We start from the raw sequence: 18,255 nt of genomic DNA, 5'->3' as shown, positions 1-18,255 counted from the left end.
CTAGGAGTTACAGACCAGCCAGGGCAACATAGTGAGACACCATCTCAGAAACTAAATAAAGATATAGATGAAGGCTCTGGGGAACGTTATTCACATTTAAAAACTAGAAGGCAGAGAGGATAGAGTCTTCAGGCAAATCTTTGAACTCCTGTCGGAGTTATATTTCAAAATTTACACAATGATTTATTATTAAAATTATTTTTATTATTGCATAATAAGCTTTGTTTTGTCTTTCTGTGGCATTGGGGATTGAACCAATGGGCAATGTATCTCTGAGCTGTGTCACCAGCCCTTTTGAAACAGCGCCTCGCTAAGTTGCTGAGGCTGCTTCAAACCTGCACGCCTCCTACCTCAGCCTCCCAAGTTCCAGGATCACAGCCCCATGCATCACCATGCCCAGCTGCTTTCTTTCGTTTTAATACTCTACCCTTGGAACTTACTTTTAATGCTCTATTAAATGACAACGCTGTCATACCCTCATTCTATTTAATTGGAGGCCACCTGATTGGCAGAATGATTTGATACCTCAGCATTTTCTTTTTAGTATTGTGTCAATATTTGAATTGTCCAGATATGAGACTCCTGAGAGATTTATACTCGAGGGTAAGACTCTGTATAGGGGGGAATTTTTGCTATTATTTTATCTAGTGCTAGAAAGGCCTCTGAAAGGGGAGACAAGAAAGACACACTCACAGGAGAGTAAACAAATCGAATTTAAGCAAGAGAATATATGAAAGTTGAGGAACTAAAAATTGATTCCCTTAAAACCATCTGTGCCTGTGCATCCCTTGGGAAGGCTCATGCCCCTCGGGGTACATGTGCCCGGCTCGAAAACCGCTCATCTAGACAAATATATTTCATTTTCACTGAATAAAAATACTTTCAATGTGGAATTTCAAGAAATTCGCTAGTGAAAACAATGAGACTGTGTCAAGACTTGTGAAGTAGATACATGGATGGATGGAGGTGGGGACTTAGCCAAATTAAATGGTAAACAAACACTTACTTAAGAAACAGTTAATCTGAATGCCAAAGGGGGCATCAGCCTCCACCTAATGGTACTTTGTGGTCCCTCGATTCAAATTTATGTACATGCCCAGATCTGTGAAGGGGAGCCCTTCCAAGAGATTACTCTCCAGAAATGACCAGCGAACGTTTATATCCCAGGAGCAAAAGTCATATGAACACTGACAAAAGTAAACTTTTTAAAGTTCCCTTGTGGAACCAAGTACTGTAGTAACAAGTGTAGAAAGTTCCACAGCTATTGTTTTTAATTGCTAGGTGTCTTGGAATTTAAAAAAAAAAAAAAAGGCCTCACACAGCTTTGTTGCAGCAGAATTGTCACTCCGATGCGTTATCATGTCTATAAAAGCTTTCCTCAGCAACTTTCCTTTGTGTGGAAGGAGTGGGGAAAATAATTCCAAACTAGAATTCTGCCCATTTTACTGCTGTTGCTCTCTAGCCCGTTAATTCCTCCAAAGCGTATGAAGCCTGTATTACCAGGTAGTTGTCTACTAATCTTAATTGGCTTGGTTGTGTCACAGACAGTGGCAGCAGCCCGCAGGGCCTCCCAGGTACGCGTGCGTGTTTGCACTCTCATGCATGCCGCCAGGACAGGGTTATTTCAGCTCTGGAGGATATTTTGAACACCTTTTTTTCTATCCATTTTCTTTTCCGAGCCTTCTATGAAACCATCCACATTAACATAGTTATTATGTCCATTAAATATAATATTAGCTGTCTTTCTGTCTTAATTTTTATCAGTAACATACAGTGTTTCCCGCATGGTAAAAAGAGCATAATCATTAGATGCAGAAATTTGCTTTGTCTGTGATTTCTGGTACAGTCAAGTTTCTTCCACTGGGTGAGAACCATTGTGTGCGTTGAAGGTAAGTTAGAGCCCTAGGATGTCGTGGGTCTCTAATACCACAAGGCGTCCCAGTGAAAACTCCTTTTCTGATAAGGGCACACTTGATGGTGGACTTCTCGAGGATTATTACTCCTTCCCACGTACTTGGTGTCGCGCTGTGCCTGACCTCGTGCCTGGTGACAAATCCCACCTTAGGGTGTCTGAGTTGCTGGAAACCCACTGTCAGGCTGTCTTGTTTCATGTCTCAAATAAGGAATAAGAAAGTGGCAGTGTGCTGTACTTTGACTCTTTCAATTACAAGAATCTTTAATAAATAGTCATTCTAGCCTTTCCTTATGTGCCAGTGCAGCTGTAAACAGGGGAAATGGGAGTTCCCATCTAGTCAAATTAAAGACCCGTTAAAGCCAAAGTAGTACAAGATGCTACAATATTTCAAATATGTGACATTTAAATCCTAATATCTCTTCCTTGTGACAAAGCGTTAAAGGTAATAGATTGTCACAACATGAATCCATTCTCATGACAATAGATGTAATGAGATTGTCAGAAACACAAACTGAACTGTGATGCAATCTGGAGATTGTAATCTCTTTTGGTGCTGCCCAAGAGCTAGGCAGCATGTTCAGTGAATATTGTATTCGTTTTAAAATGTAGTAGGTTATTATTTCTTTCCTCTAAGCAAACATATCTTACTGAGATGTTGACTGTAGCCATCCATATTTTTCTTTTTTTGGTGGTACTGGGGTTCCTGGAAGCCCTTCTACCTCCGGGCTACACTCCTAGACCTATTTTATATTTTTGAAACAGGGTCTCTTACGCCAGCGCGGCTGGATTCGAACCTGCGCGATCCTCCTGTCTCCGCCTCCCAAGCGCAGGGATTACAAGCGTGCGCCACCACGCCCGGCGCCATCCATATTTTTCTAGCAATCGCATATATTTTTCTCCTTGGTTTTTTAAATATTGTTATTCCTAAAGTTAAAGTCAAGTATTCTCATTTTGGAATGTCTCCTTTCCTCTCTCGACCCCAACTCCCAGTATGACAAACAGTAGGATTTCTTTGCCTGTGTGTGCTTAGTAGGTGTTTTCCTCTGTCCTCACAGCTAGCAATACAGGAATGCACAGGAGGCAGATCACCGACCTTTTGGACCAGAGTATTCAAGTCCATTCCCAGTGCTTCGTCATCACATCGGACAACCGCTACATCCTCGTCTGTGGCTTCTGGGACAAGAGTTTCCGAGTCTACTCTACAGACACAGGTAATTTTTATTTTCCTCATCAGCAAGCTAAAGTAGATGCTTAAAACACTTATCTTCTTCCCCAAAACTCTTAAATTCTAAGATTTGTAAAAGCCAGGCATGATTGCACACACCTGTATCCCAGTATTTGGAAGGTTGAGAGAGGAGAATCACAGATTGAAGAACAGCCCCAGCAATTTACTGAGACTCTCAGAATCCTTGCAAGACCCTGTTTCAAAACAAAAATTATAAACAAGTTCTGGTGGAGGGGGGAGCTCAGAGCTTCAATGCCTCTGGGTTCGAATCCCAGTATAACACACACACACACACACACACACACACACACACACACAAACAATAAAATTTGTAAAATAACAAACACACATCACTCTGTACATAGAGAACACGATTTGGCCTCCGTGATCAAATCCATGCCATAACCAGGGGCCTTGTAATAGGTTACTGTCAGCGCCAGGAGGTAGTGATTCTCCGTAGGGTTCTTTCGTCTGTACTGATTTTCATCCTGAAATTTCTTCATAGCATTCATGTTGACTCAAGAAGTGCAATGTCTTTGAAATTACCCTTAGGAATATATGTTCTATTAAATCTTCTTATAACTTAAACATGAAACTCATTAGTAAATTCATATTGCCTACACCTACATTTTAATTCTTTGAAATTCATATTTTCATTGGCTCTGACAGACACCAGTGAGATGCTAAGTGTCTGGCTTTCATCATATCACAGTAGCTTGGTCAAGAAGTCAGTATGGCTTTTAAAAAAAAAAAAGCAGTATTAAAACTCTTCAAATGTTGTGTTTCTCAACAAGAATAAATGTATTCTTCACTAAAAAAAAACAAATGAGAAGAGCCGAGCATCATGGCATACACCTGGAATCCCAGTACCCAGTAAGCTGAGACAGGAGGATGGCAGGTTTGAGGCCCGGCTCAGCAACTCAGTGAGACCCTCGGCAACTTAGCAAGATCTTGTTTCAAAATTAAAAGAAAAAGGCTGGGGTTGTAGCTCGGAGATAGAATGCCCCTGGATTCAATCTCTAGTATTAAGAAAAAAAAGAGTAAATGAGAGAACATTCCCCCCTTTTAAGGACTAATACTAGATAGCTCCTTATTAAGTTAGCCTCAGCATGTTAAGAGGCAGCTTTTTATAGTAGGGTTGTCTCCCAAGCGCATGCTTATAGAATAAGTGATTCATTTGGAAGGCAAAGCTTCATATGTAAATACCGTGCACATTTGTATATGCATAATCTTACAATAAGTGCACATACATATAGGAGTATTTTCCCACTTTTGTATTATTGAAAGGGCTTTCTATTCCTTACTGGAAAGACTCATTAAGCATCTCTCTTGGGAGTAGATATCTTGTCTCCACCCAGTTCTGCATAGACTCTTGCTGAAAGCTTCCCCATCATGAAAAGTAGCTGACTTCTGACTTGACGTGTGTCAGGAGCTCTTGTTAAAATACAGAAGTTTGAGTCTGTGTTATGCATTTGTATGCATCTCCCTGAGGACGAGCCAGGCTCTACTCGGTGTTATTATAGGAGATTATATCCAGTAAATGTTCATAAATTTTTGCAAACAGGAAAATCATTGAGGAATTTAATGGAGTCTCTTTTAAGTATTTTAGAAACCATTAGGGGATAAAAGAAACATGTAGTAAGTATGTCGTTGAATATTTTAAATAACTAAAATTAGATATTAACTCATTAGAATTAATCAGTACATACTGTGGGAGTTGTTTTTTGTTCATTTATGTTGGTGTTAGATGCTGAACCTGGGGCCTGGAGCATGCTAAGTCTGCACCCTATCGCCAAGTTACACTCTGAACCCCTGGAAGTTGATACTTCATCTCAAACAAGGACTGCCTGTGTCTTGGTTAAATATTATTGGAAAGGACAATTTTATTTAGTTGAAATTTCTAGTTGATATTTTATAGTAAATCATCTTTCTGTCTTATTAATAATCTTCTTAAAGTATATGAGTCCACGCCCCTATCTTAGTAGGTAGAGTTCATTGAACAATTAATAGTTGATTATCCAAGGAGTTTGTCTTAAGTGTATTTGTTATAGTATTTCAATACAGTTTAGAGAGAGTAGGGGAAAATAAATGACCATGAACTGTTTGTAGAATAAACCCTAAAAGTTGTTTTTAGGCATGATTCTGTTTATTTTTTTATTTTTTATTTTTTGCTCTATGCAATTGATGATCAATGTACTTGGGATTAAACCCAGGGGCATTCTTCCTCTGAGCTTTACCGCTAGTTCTTTTTATTCTTTCTTTCTTTCTTTCTATGTATATATCTATATTTATCTATCGTGCTGGGGATAAAACCCCAGGGCCCAATGCATGCCAGGCAAGTGCTCTATTCCTGAACTATATACCCAGCTCATATATATATATATATATATATATATATATATATATATATTTTTTTTTAAGCAAGATGCCACTAAGTTGCTGAGTTCCTGGCTGAGTTCCTGGGCTGGCTTTGACCTATCATCCTGTCTCAGCTTCCCAAGTCTTGGGATTATGGGTGTGTGCCACCACACTGAGCTGAGCTTCTCTGATTTGATAACCAAATTCAAATTTTAGACATTTTACATTCATGGTACTGACTACTTCAGTATGATTTGACCTCAAATTGTGTTCTCTTTTTTGTTTAAACTGTCTTGTCAAACCTGCTACACCCTATCACAAGATTTTCTGTTTTTGTGGCACTAGGAATTGAATTCAGGGCATCCTACCTCTGAGCTATACCGCAGCCCGATTTTTTATTCTTAATTTTGAAAAAGGGTCTCATTAGTCGGGCATGGTGGCGCATGCTTATAATCGTCGCGCTTGGCGGGGCTGAGACAGGAGGATCACACAGATTCGAAGCCAGCCTCAGCTACTTAGTGAGGCTCTCAGCAACTTAGTGAGACCCTATTTCCAAATAAAATATAGGTATGGGAGTATAGCCCGGAGGTAGAAAGACTCTGGGTTCCACCCCCAGTACCACAAAAAGGGGGGGTCTCATTAGCTGAGAAGGGCCTCACCTAAGTAGCTGAGACTGGCTGTGAACCTGTGATCCTCCTGTCTCAGCCTCCCAAGTACTGGGATTACAAGCGTGTACCATCAAGCCCAGCATCACAAGGTTTTTTTTTTTACATACTCTTTTAGATTGCATATTGTGGTTCATGTTTTATAAAAAAAATTTTTAATTTACACAATTTGTTGTTTACATTTATTAGTTTTGACAAGGCATAAAGTTAGGCCAACTCCTTCCCGCCCCCACCTCCTGGCAGCCACCAACCTAATCCTCATCTGTAGCGGCACCTCTTCCAGAATGTAATAAAAAAACCTTCTGATACGCTGCTTTTAATAAGTCTGTGTGTGCAAAATATTCTCACAAGTCGTAGTCTTGTGTTAAACTTAATTTCTGTGGGAGTGACTTAACTTGTATAAAATATTTGTAAAAAGTATAAAAGCACTTATACTTACCAGGAAAGTTGAAAAAAAAAATCCCTAAAGGATCGTTCTTAATTCTTGTATACAAACTTGGATACAAGATTTTAAAATAATTTCAGCATGGGTTAATAAGCATTTATATTTTTAAGGCAATAGGAATATTAAATTTTTTCCTATTTTTTGGTGGAGAAGGAAAAAATTGTATGATCAGTAATATATAATGGCAAAGCTATCACAAGTGTTGAATTCAATTATATTTTAGCACACAAGCAAAAAAAAACATTCCTTCTCTTATTAGATTTGGGGGAGCGAGGGAGGAGAAACATGGGTTGTAACAGGAAATTCTTTAAACATAAATCATGTTTTCGGGGCACACACAGAACAGCAGAGGCAACAATAAAACCTTCCCCCGGCAGTGGGATTATTTTCAGGACACATTTTAGATTCAGTGGCTCAGAGTCCTGAGCTGGAATTTTTTTTATTTGTAGCACAGCTGTCAAATAAAACATTAACTAGAAAATTTGTTCTGTCAAAAAAGGGATATTCTAGTGCTTGTGGTAATATTTGATATTAGTGTGTGGAGAGGTGGACTGGTATTAAAGGAAACAAAAAATAAAGATTGAGGAACACTTATGAGATTATCAGAAAATAATTTACCCAAAGAGCAGCAGGTATTTATATGTTGTGATTTATGTAGGAGTAGTGAACCTCAACCTCATAGCAATAGCGAAGATTGCCCAGGAAGGCTGCCAGAGCAGGGAAAAGTCAACTTAAAAACATAATGTTTTCCAGGGTTGAGCCTGAAATATGAATTGTAGAGAATAAAGTTAATTTGTATTAAAAAATGAAACCCTACTGCATGACTATTTAACTACCCGCCTCACCCATCTTCCCTGGCGCCCAGTCCAGATCTGCTGTACTTTGTTATTTCCATGGGCCCTTCCTTGTTCTCTTCCTGTACAAGACTCATCACGACTCCTGATCACACACCTGTGTGTCCGCCCACTCATGCTCAGAGGGCAAGGACTGTGTCTGTGTCCACCGCTGTATCCACGTAAGAAAGCCCGATGCTTGGCACTTCGTGGATGTTCAGCAAATAACTCTGTTTTTTTAATTTTTTTGAGTCCTGGGGATGGAATCCAGGGGCATTCTACTTTTGAGCTACACCCCCAGCCCTGTTTTTTATTCTTTATTTTGAAATGGTCTCACTGAGTTGCAAAGTAGGTAGCTGAGGCTGTCCGTGAACCACGATCCTCCTGTCTCAGCCTCCCAAATGCTAGGCTTACCAGCGTGTGCACCACCACGCCCAGCTCTTGAATGAAAAATAATTTAATAACTCTTCGGGCAAAAATTAAAGCAGCAGAAAATTGTAGTGGAAAAAGAAATCACGGTGACTGAGCATACATTTTCCGCACGCTGACACTGGAGAAACAGAGCAGTGATTTAACTGAGAATTAACATGTGGGTCTCAGAAAGTTCTGCCTCTGTATTTAGTGCATCTCCCTTGTGCAGCTAAATCACTCCATCCTCCTGGAGTGGGGCTGAAGTCAGCTACCCAGTGAATGGCTGTCTGCCTGAGCCCCAGTGCAGTGGGGACGCCTGACTTCCCCCACCCTCGATCCCACAGCCCACCGTGCTTCTGGGCTTCAAATCCTAAGCCAGCCTGTCCATAAATAATTTATTTAAATTGCTTACGTAGTTACGTGCTCTTAGCACTTAGGCATAGGCTAAATCAGAAGTCACTATCTATACTCAGTGGTCAAAAGATAATCACAATATAATGTGTCCAGTTTCTTTTGGTAGTTAAACATGCAGATTTAACTTCCAGCTTTGTGGTTATTAAGAAGATATTCGTGCCGGCCGTGGTGGCGCACGCTTGTAATCCCCGCGCTTGGGAGGCGAAGACAGGAGGATGGCGAATATTCGAAGCCAGCCATGCTGGCTTAAGAGACCCTGTTTCCAAATTTAAAAAATATGAAAATAGGTCTGGGAGTGTAGCCCGGAGGTAGAAGGGCTTCCAGGGACCCCAGTACCACCAAAAGAAAAAAGAAAAAGAGGATATTCAGCCACCTAGCTGTTCCCTTATCCCAATAACACCTCCCTGGAATCTGACTATACCCATTTTCCATTAAACCTCTTTACTTGAACATGAAGTGAGAATTATATTTTTTTATATTTAGACTGTGTGTTGGGGGAGGGCTAGGGATTTAACCCATGGACATTCTACCTCTGACCTATACCCCGAGCCTAATTGTATTTATATTTGGAAACAGAGTCTCACTAAGTTGCTGAGGCTGGCTTCAAACCTGCAATCCTCTTGTCTCAGCTTCCCAAGTACTGGGATTACAGGTGTGTGCCAACATGCCTGGCTAGTAGGTGAAAATTTTGGTGCCAGTTTAAAAGACTGAAGAAACTCAGAAGTGAGCATTTTGAACATTTAGCAGTTAAAACATTTGTCTTAATTGAAGCCTTTTCTTCCCCTTTATCACAGAAGGGGAAAAAATCACTTTATTAATTTTGCAACTTGTGTTTGAAATATTAGTAGGCTATACGCAGTGATGGCACGCTTGAGCAAGAATATGTATTTAACTTTCCACTGTGGTTCAGTATTTCTTTTCCAAATTTGCAACCTTTGTAATAAGCTCTAGGTTTATTAGAATTAAGAATTTAAAAATTTTAAATCATTTTATTGGTGCGCTACAGTCTCACGTAACAATGCTGTTCATATCAATAGTGACATACATGCACACAGCACTTGAAGAATTTTAATTTTCTAATGTAAATACCTTCTTCGTTATGTTTATTATTGCCTTGAAAAATTAAATACATTTAGAAGCCAATACTTAAGACCTTAAGCTTTTGAATAGTTCATTCTATATTCCATGTGAAACACAGAAGCTTTTAAGGCATATTTTTCTTTTTCAATTTAGTAGTCTTTTTTTAACATTTGGATTCTATTCTTATAACTACTGAAACACAGAAAAAAGGAAAAAAGAGAGAAAGAAAGAAGGAAAGAGAAAAAAGGAAGGAAGAAAGCCCTGCTTAATATTAGGGCAAGCTTTATGTGACATTCATTTGTGGACTCTGTAAACATTTCAAAGGAAAATGTTCGTGGAATTAATTCTGGGTATGGCATGAAGGGGCAGCTACAGATATGTAATTCTTTAGAAAATTTCATGTCAAATACAGCCACAATCTCTGGCTAAACAAAAATCCGAACAGGCTGGCCTTTCCTTTTTTCCTGCCACTTATCTGTGGACAACTAACTCTTCCTGTGTTTGAAGGTCTGTGTGTACACTAGCTGTGTGTACTCCTCTCTGCAACCAGTCACCGCCATTAAGCTGCTTAGTCTTGATTTCATCATCACCCCCAAAGGAATTTTCATCATTCAGACAATTAAAGCAAGGGAAGAATGACTTGGCTCAAATTGCAATCACAGTAAATGAGTCCTTTCAGCAAAAGTTAGTCCATGTCATCCTGGTTTGAAAAAGCAGCTCTCTCCATAGTGACTTAAAAGAAGAAATACATTAAATCTGTGCTAATTCTGAGACCAGTTTGTGTTAGCGCAAACTGAATCTTAGTATACTTTTACAGAAAGCCAACTACATTTTGTTTTCTTTTGAATCATACAGAATAACTCAAGAAAGTGTTAAAATGGTTCCAAGTAAGAGTTCTCCTGGGCCATCTTTAATCAGTAAACATGACTCATTTGTTATTTATAGTAGCCATTTATAAGGATATGGTGCCTTGGTTCTCAAATACGATTTGTTGAAATAGTTTTAACATGCCTTTCAAAATGCTATCGCTATTTGATTGAATTTTTGTTATTATTGCTAATATTCAAAGAAAACTTTGTGTTGAACCAGTTAAATCATCACCAAATCAAAATGATCAGAATGTGAATTAGTATGGGATCATTGTTCTAGAAATTATCTCTTCACTAGAAATCTGAGGGTTTTAGTAGCGATTTTAAAGAAATTTGTTTTGGCCGGGCATGGTGGCGCACGCTTGTAATCCCCGTGCTTGGGAGGTGGGGACAGGAGGATCACACTGGTTCGAAGCCAGCTGCGCTGGCTTAAGAGACACTGTTTCCAAATAAAAATAATTATAAAAATAGGTCTGGGAGTGTAACCCGGAGGTAGAAGGGTTTCCAGGAATCCCAGTACCACAAAAACAAACAAAAAAAGAAAATTGTTTTGTATTTCAGGAAAATTGATCCAGGTGGTGTTTGGCCACTGGGACGTCGTCACTTGCCTCACTCGTTCTGAGTCATACATCGGGGGAAATTGCTACATCCTCTCGGGGTCACGTGACGCGACGCTTCTGCTGTGGTACTGGAACGGAAAAAGCAGTGGGATTGGCGATAACCCAGGCGGTAAGCACAACTCGTGTTTGAAGTCAGCTTTTACAAGTGATGTCAAATGACACGTTGCAGTGCAAGTCACCTCTTCATTCTGGTGAGAGTGAAATGGAATAGCCGGTCATTTCTAATCTCTCGTTACAATTTAAGAAAGAACTAGATGGCCTCGTTACGGAAACATTTTGAGGCCATTGATAATTAAAACTCATGCAGGAAATCTCCTTTGTCATCCTACAGGTTATTCTTAGGGTGCAAAAATGCTAGTTCTTCACTGAAAACTCCTGCCATCAAATAAAACAGAGGTGTTTCATTCGTGAGCAACGAGATACAACATAAAGGAACAGTCACATATTATCTTGTGTATTGATCTCCCATCTTAAAAGAGCAAACTAAAAATTACAGTTTCGTGGAAATCAGCCATTCTTTATAAAAGTATGCTTCATTTACATATTAAAAGATAAAATAGGTCATAAAAGGCCAATATGGAATATTCAAATTGGCTCTTGGTTTTTCAGATGGGAAATGAAAATATTCACCAACAGCCTTAAACGCCTTTATGAAACTGTGCTGAAGGCAGTAAAACAAAAAATGTGTAACCATTTAAAATTGTAATTCACAGAAGGCAAAAAAGGAAGCAGCTACCATTAAAGCCGATCGCACACAGCTGCAGAAAGAAATGGCTTTAGAAAAACACATTAAGAAGTAGGAAAAAAACAATTAAAGGGCCACCTGAAAAATGAGAATTTAATTAAAATGATTATGACAACAATGAGGAGTTCCTGCAAGAATACCATTAGAGTTTGAGTTCATAAGGTAGAGCATTTTAACTGCTCTTAAATATTTACAGTTTCTTAATTTAAAGCAAGTCGTAATGTCCTGGCTTAAGGAAGGCTGCTGCTGCCCTACTTACCTGACACCGTGGTATTTCTGCCACTCGGCCTCAGATTATGAAACAGTGCAAATGTGCCGAAGTTCGTCATGTTTTGGGTTGACGTCTCAAAGCTGTGCTTAAATGGGTAATATGTGTGTGAAAGTGAAATCATTGTTCAAAAATGTTGGTCAAACGCGAGCGTAATTTTAAGAGAAATATATGCAAAGTATTTTTCAAAGATGTTCATTCTTAGTACGTACATTATGGCCTTTGGATTGGTAAGTAAACACAATTTTTATTCAACTAACCCCGCGTATCTTACTTTAGTCAAAACAGGGATAATGCCCTATATGAATAGAATATGAAAAATAGGTTAGGATGCTGTGGATAATACGGTCTTTGTGATCAGATCAAATCAGTGTGGTATGTGGTAGGAGAGGGCACTTACATGCATTTCATACACGTAATACAGATGTCTCTATTTTATATAGAATCACAGTAAAAATTTTGAAGATTTAAATTTCAGGGGTTAGTTTTTCATATTCTTTGAGAGCACACATCACTTTCTTTGCACCACGAATATTGATGGTTCTTTTTTGGTTCTTTTCTGGCCTCTTAAGTTGAATGTCTACTTTCAATTTCTTTTTTCTTATTTCTTTAAATTCATTTACACAATTCCCTGAATTAGCTCAGGCAAACTTAGATTTGACACAGGTGATAAATCTACCACTTTACTATTCTTCTCAGAATATTTCGGAAGAACTTTTTCTTAAAAATAACATGTTTCATACATTTGTAGCAGTCTGAACAAACATACCCACAAAGATAGATATTTGAGTCTTTTTTTTTACTTGTTTAATCATATTTTATATGTTAAACGTAGTCTTTAGCAATATGTATTGTGAAGAGAAAATAGTTATTAGCTATATTTAAGTTTTGTGGGGTTTTTTTGTTTGTTTGTTTGTTTGTTTTTGGTGGTACTGGGGTTCCTGGAAACCCTTCTACTTCCAGGCTACACTCCCAGACCCATTTTTATATTTTTATTTGGAAACAGGGTCTCTTAAGACAGCACGTCTGGCTTCGAACCTGCGCGATCCTTCTGTCTCCGCCTCCCAAGCGCGGGGATTACAAGCGTGCCCCACCACGCCCGGGAGCTATTAGCTATATTTATATGTAATTGCTGCCACATTTCAGAAAGTTAAGCATATTTTAAAATTAGAAAGTTGAAGCTTTTTCTAGAAGGAAGAATTATATATATGTACATATTTAAATATAATTTAAGTACCTTAGAAATTGCCCTAGAGATGCTTCTTACATACATGTCTTTTAAGAAATGATCAACTAGGAATGATCAAATCCTGGGAGTTAAAGGGGGGAAAAAAGAAGTTCCCAGCCTTGCTATGGTCCTTTTCTCTTGTGTATAAAATAAAAGCAACAACAGTGACTGGCTTAAGATATTTTCAGAAGCACAGGATGCTCAGAGCAAATAAATCACCATGTAGACACCATCTTGTTGGCAGTCGACTGCATATTATCGTGTTCTATTTTTCATAAAGCACCTCATGTAGACGCTCTCATTGTCTGTCGTAGGGTGGACATTAACTCCTCAGTAACACAGTAAAAAAAAAAAAAAAAGAATACCGTAACAGTAGATATCATGCAAATTTTTTAAAACTATAATGAATCTTAACTAAATTTAGTTACCTTTCTCCAAGTGAACCTCGTCCGTTCTGGCCCTTTGATAACGTCTGATGTCCCAGTTTAATTTGCACTAGCTTTGAAGAATGAATTTGGGAGAAAGACACATAAGTGCATTTTCATATGATGAGAATCTACACACATTAGCATAGCAAGATGCAAAGGCTGCCCAAGCTTTTTGAAAGCAAATGACACGCAAAAACAGAGCCACTTTCCCCGCATGTAAACTGCCTTAAACATGCACGCGAGCGGGCGGGGATTCCACAAGCCCTGGCTGGTTGACGGCTCCTGCCCGACGCAGCCTCAGAAGCAGGAGCTTTCCAGACGACTTGCTGCAGGTCCTGCTCATTCCCGATGGTGCGGAATCTCTTAGGTGCGACAGAAGTGGCCTGTGAGAAGCGGCCAGGCTTGTAGATACCTCAGACTGCCATGTTGCCTATAAACGCACAAACTGCTCAACTGGAAATTGGTATTTGAGCTTCTTTTTAATTGAAACAACTAAGCTCCTGCATTTGTCTCCATTTTATAAGTCTCATTCAGTTAGTTAATTTAAAAATCCTAAGAATAGGTAGTAACAAACCACGGTCACAAGCCTATATATACATACAAACCATTTCTGTATTGGTGCTTTATGTAAAATTGATAGCTATATAACTTTTTAAAAACGTTCTCCAGTATTAATAGGTATATTACTTGGACAAAATCGGGCTAATTCTAGCTAGATAAAACCTATAAGTAGTATAATTGGGGGCACTTAAAGGACTCAGATGTTTTATGAATTCTGCCTAACTTCCATAGCAAAACACGTATTTCCCCGTGTACCAGATAGTTTATCTTTGATTCTATTGTCTTCTGATGGTCCTCTGCTGTGGTTTCTCAATGAGAAGAAAACCTGAACTAGGATTCCGTTCGGTTGTGCCTTCCCTAAGCAGAGCGAGCCGAGGCTGTTTGAGAGAGGCTGGTTCCCCTGTGGGCGCGTGGCACCTCTCCTCGCCCCGCTGCTCTTTGTGTCTCTGGACTGAATCTTGTCCGACATGGTGCTTTTCCTGAGATACTTATTTTTTCCTTCTAAGTACAGCTGTCCAGACTGCATGCTGCCAAATATTGGAGAAAATGTGGCCTAGTGCATTCTCTTGATATTTAAACAGTTATTATGCATTCACCCTTTCATATTATATTAATAAATCATAAACTTGGATTTTAAAAATTAAACGCTTATGAAGCATTTTTAGGTATTGCGGTGATTTTTTAAAGCCACAGCTGACTAGCGTTCGAAGCAAGTGGTTGCCGACTGGGAGGGCGCTGCCTAGATCTGTGTGTGTAGTCTTTCAGTAAAGTAGTTTTCCATTCTTGCATTCTGGTTTTGATTTGATTGAAAGGTGGCATTTTTTTTTTCCTCTTTGCAATCAGACATGCTAATCTATGTCAGCTTTCTCCTTTATGGGAATGGCGTCTACTGAAAAAAACTCTTTAAGTTTTTTTCAGAGCAACAAGATTCTGTTCTTTAAGAATATTTCAGCACCGTTAATTAGAAGGAAGGTTTTATTAACCATAAGGCTAGCACTAACAGACCACAGAGCTGTTTTTTAAAGTACTGTATGCCGTGGCAGCCCTGCTTTTCCTCTGTCTAAAACTTCATTTTGTTATACTCTCATCAATCACTTAAGTCATTACCGTAAATCCTACTGTTGTTAATTTTACTAGTATCACCCTAATGAGACATTCCTGCTATAATTAAAAATGAATTCTAACTTTGAGGCATTCTAAATTTTTTTAATGAATTTAGAATGATCTTGCCATCTGACCATAAATACCACTGATACACACATAGGCTACTCATCAAGTCTGTATGAAAAGGCGTGTCATAATATGTCCAGGTGTGAGTTATTTACCGGTTGCCTCTGTGCACGTGTGCTTATGCACGTTTATATTTTGTACACATATTTAGGAATTATGGCCATTTTATGGTAAAACCTAATATGTTTTACTGAAGCAACTGATAAATCCCTATTCTTTGTCTTGCCAAAATATAGGTGCGTATAATACAACCAGTATTCCTCTCAGTAAGTAGGTGGCCTAGAGCGCCATCTGCTGGATGCATCTGGGGATATAACGCCGAGAAGCAGGAAAATCGGCGCTTGGGAACACAGGTGTACTGTGTTTTTAATTGCCTGTGATCTATTATTTATGGGCCGCACATGCCAAGATATATACATTTGTATTTAATCAAATGAGTTTTTAAAGTGAAACCACTTTATTCTTAATTTTTCCACCACCCTAACCTGGATTTGGAACTTCACAATAACTGTTTTAAGGAAAAGTAAGCCCAATATGTGCCCAGTAAAGAACAAAGTGCCACGGCTTGTCTCAAAATGGGCTGTTGTACTGATCGCAGAATTTTCTGAAAACTACACAGGGAAAAATTGCTTAGCAGCTACTTTAAATTTAGGCTTTTATGTTTGCTTGGTTCCAAACATGGGAGCAATGCTTGAAACAGGCAGACTTTTTATACTTGAGATAGGACTCTTGATCTGATTCTTTGTCAAGGACGCACCGTGCCCCGAGCTTCCCTGTGGCCCAGCTTTTGGTGTCTGCCGGGTACTGGGACTACCCAGTGTTCTTCCTTCTCCCTGACGAATTCGAGCAGGGTTTTGAAGCAGCATGCTGGCAGTGTCCAAGCTCAGGTGACATTAAAAGTATGTCTATGAAATTGTCCAGAAGGTTCAGGATGTTTAGTGCTCCGTGATGTAACGCAGGCCCTCCAGTTCCAGCAAAACAACTCTGTATTTACTGCTTGTAACTAATAGTAGATGTGGTAAAAGGAATTATATTCATATGGCAAAGGAATACAACCTTAATGTGCACCATATGCAGAGCGGTGGGGTGATATGCCAATATATCACATTTATTTACCTTGTTTGGTTGCAGAGAAAAATGACTATACCATTCAGCCCGTAGGCTATAGCCATTTAAATATGAGAACACAGGAACTGATGATTTATGCCCTTGAATTGAAGCTGAGTATCTTCATATGTAGACTTTTAATAGTGCCGTGCCAAAGAAGGTTGTCTGATACTTTAGGTTCAGATAGGAATTTTAATTTCAAACAGTTTCCGGAATTAATCTAAAAAGGTACATATTTCCAATTCTCAACTAAGGATTGCTGTGTACACTCACAAAGAAAATTTCGTGTGTCTTCTTCTATTTAGTTGAGAAGCTGAAAATACCCTGAAACCAAGCGCCCTGTGCCCCTCCTCCACTTTAAATCTAAATAGTAGGGCTCTCCTGCACCGAGAATCTGAGGTGCCTCTGTGTGTTTGAACGCACGAACCCACACGCGTGTGGTATCATCATAGAACGACTGGGCGACAGTAAGGGCTCTGTGACCGCATCCTAGGCGGACTTTGCCACCTTCTGAAAAGCTCATTTTATTGAGAGAAATTGTGTAGCAGCTTTATGCATAGCTACTTCAGATATTCCTGAGAACTTATGAGAAGAACAATTTTTATATGGAATTCAATACTTACACGATTTATTTCAGGGAACAAAAACATCCTATTTTTTTCTGGTTACCTTGATTTCATAAATGCGGTGTCCACTTACTTATATGGCTTTACAGAGCATACATTTAATCTTTTTAAAATCCACTTTCTTATATTTTTAATATTACCTAAGTAAATCATTGCATATCATTTCATTTATCTTTATCTGCCGAGTGTGTGTGTGTGTGTGTGTGTGTGTGTGTGTGTGTGTGTGTGTGTTTTACTGGGGATTAAACCCAGGGACATTCTGCCTCTTAGCTGCACCCCAGGCCTTTTTATTTTTTACTTTGAAACAGAACATCACGAAGTTGCTAAGGCTAGACTCAAACCTGCGATCTTCCTGTCTCAGCCTACCACGTACTGGGATTACAGATGTGTGCTACCACACCTGGCTACCTGCTAATTTTTTTTTATAGTACTCAGATTAAACCTAGAGTCACTTTATCTTCGAGCTACACCCCAGCTTGATTTTATTTCTTATTTGGAAACAGGGTTTCCCTAGGTTGACAGGAGTCTCACTGCTTACTGAGGGTGTCCTTGAGCATGTGATGCTCCTGTCTTAGCCTCCCAAATACTGGGATTACAGGGTGTGGCACCACATCTGCTATCTGCTAATTTTTTAAAGGAATTTTTCTCACACTCGAGTAGGTTGCTCTCAGACTTCAGATTTTGGATTTAAAGTGATTTTAGAGAAAAAAAAAAAACTTCCTTGGAAAATTTCCTTCCTTTTTGGCTTATGGCTGTATAACTACTGACCTTTTAAGCTTTTATTCTTATAGCTTTTAACTTTCTATAACTGAGAGATTGCTTCATTTCCTTGGGGTAAATAATGTCAACATGTTCTTAATAACTAAAAATGTGAAAACCCTCTATGTTTTTTAGCGCGCCTTATTTATTTTGTGTCGTACTGGGAATTGAACTGAGGGGCATTCTACCTCTGAGCTATATCCCTAGCCCTTTTTATTTTTTATTTTTAAATATAGCCTCACCAAGTTACTGCACACTGGCCTTGAACCTGTGGTCTTTCTGTCTCAGCCTTCCAAGTACAGGTGTGCATTACTGCGCCTGGGGCTTATTATTTTAAACAAAGAAAGCTTAAAGATGTTAAGGAAGACATGTGACAAAGAATTTTAAGTGATTTGGGTATTGAGATAAGTAGATTTCAAGTTTTTAATTAATTTTAATTTATATTCATAAGAATCATACTTTTTGAGG

General features: G+C 38.9%; 1 protein-coding gene across 3 annotated transcripts in view; it reads left to right on the top strand.

Annotated features, from left to right (window-relative positions):
• Window positions 1–18,255, top strand: part of LRBA (LPS responsive beige-like anchor protein) — a gene marked incomplete at both ends in the record, with an annotated part of 652,640 nt that overhangs the window by 614,095 nt on the left and 20,290 nt on the right. For 2 of the 3 annotated variants that reach the window (XM_080697476.1, XM_080697475.1), the window contains 2 exons: window positions 2,971–3,126; window positions 10,777–10,944. In XM_080697476.1, coding sequence (XP_080553602.1) covers window positions 2,971–3,126; window positions 10,777–10,944 — 324 coding nt within the window. The remainder of the gene's footprint in view (window positions 1–2,970; window positions 3,127–10,776; window positions 10,945–18,255) is intronic. The other variant, XM_080697477.1, reaches the window with a different exon arrangement.

Source organism: Muscardinus avellanarius, assembly GCF_963383645.1.
Source record: "Muscardinus avellanarius genome assembly, chromosome: 6".
Classification (NCBI taxonomy): domain Eukaryota; kingdom Metazoa; phylum Chordata; class Mammalia; order Rodentia; family Gliridae; genus Muscardinus; species Muscardinus avellanarius.
This window is presented reverse-complemented; position numbering and strand designations above follow the sequence as displayed.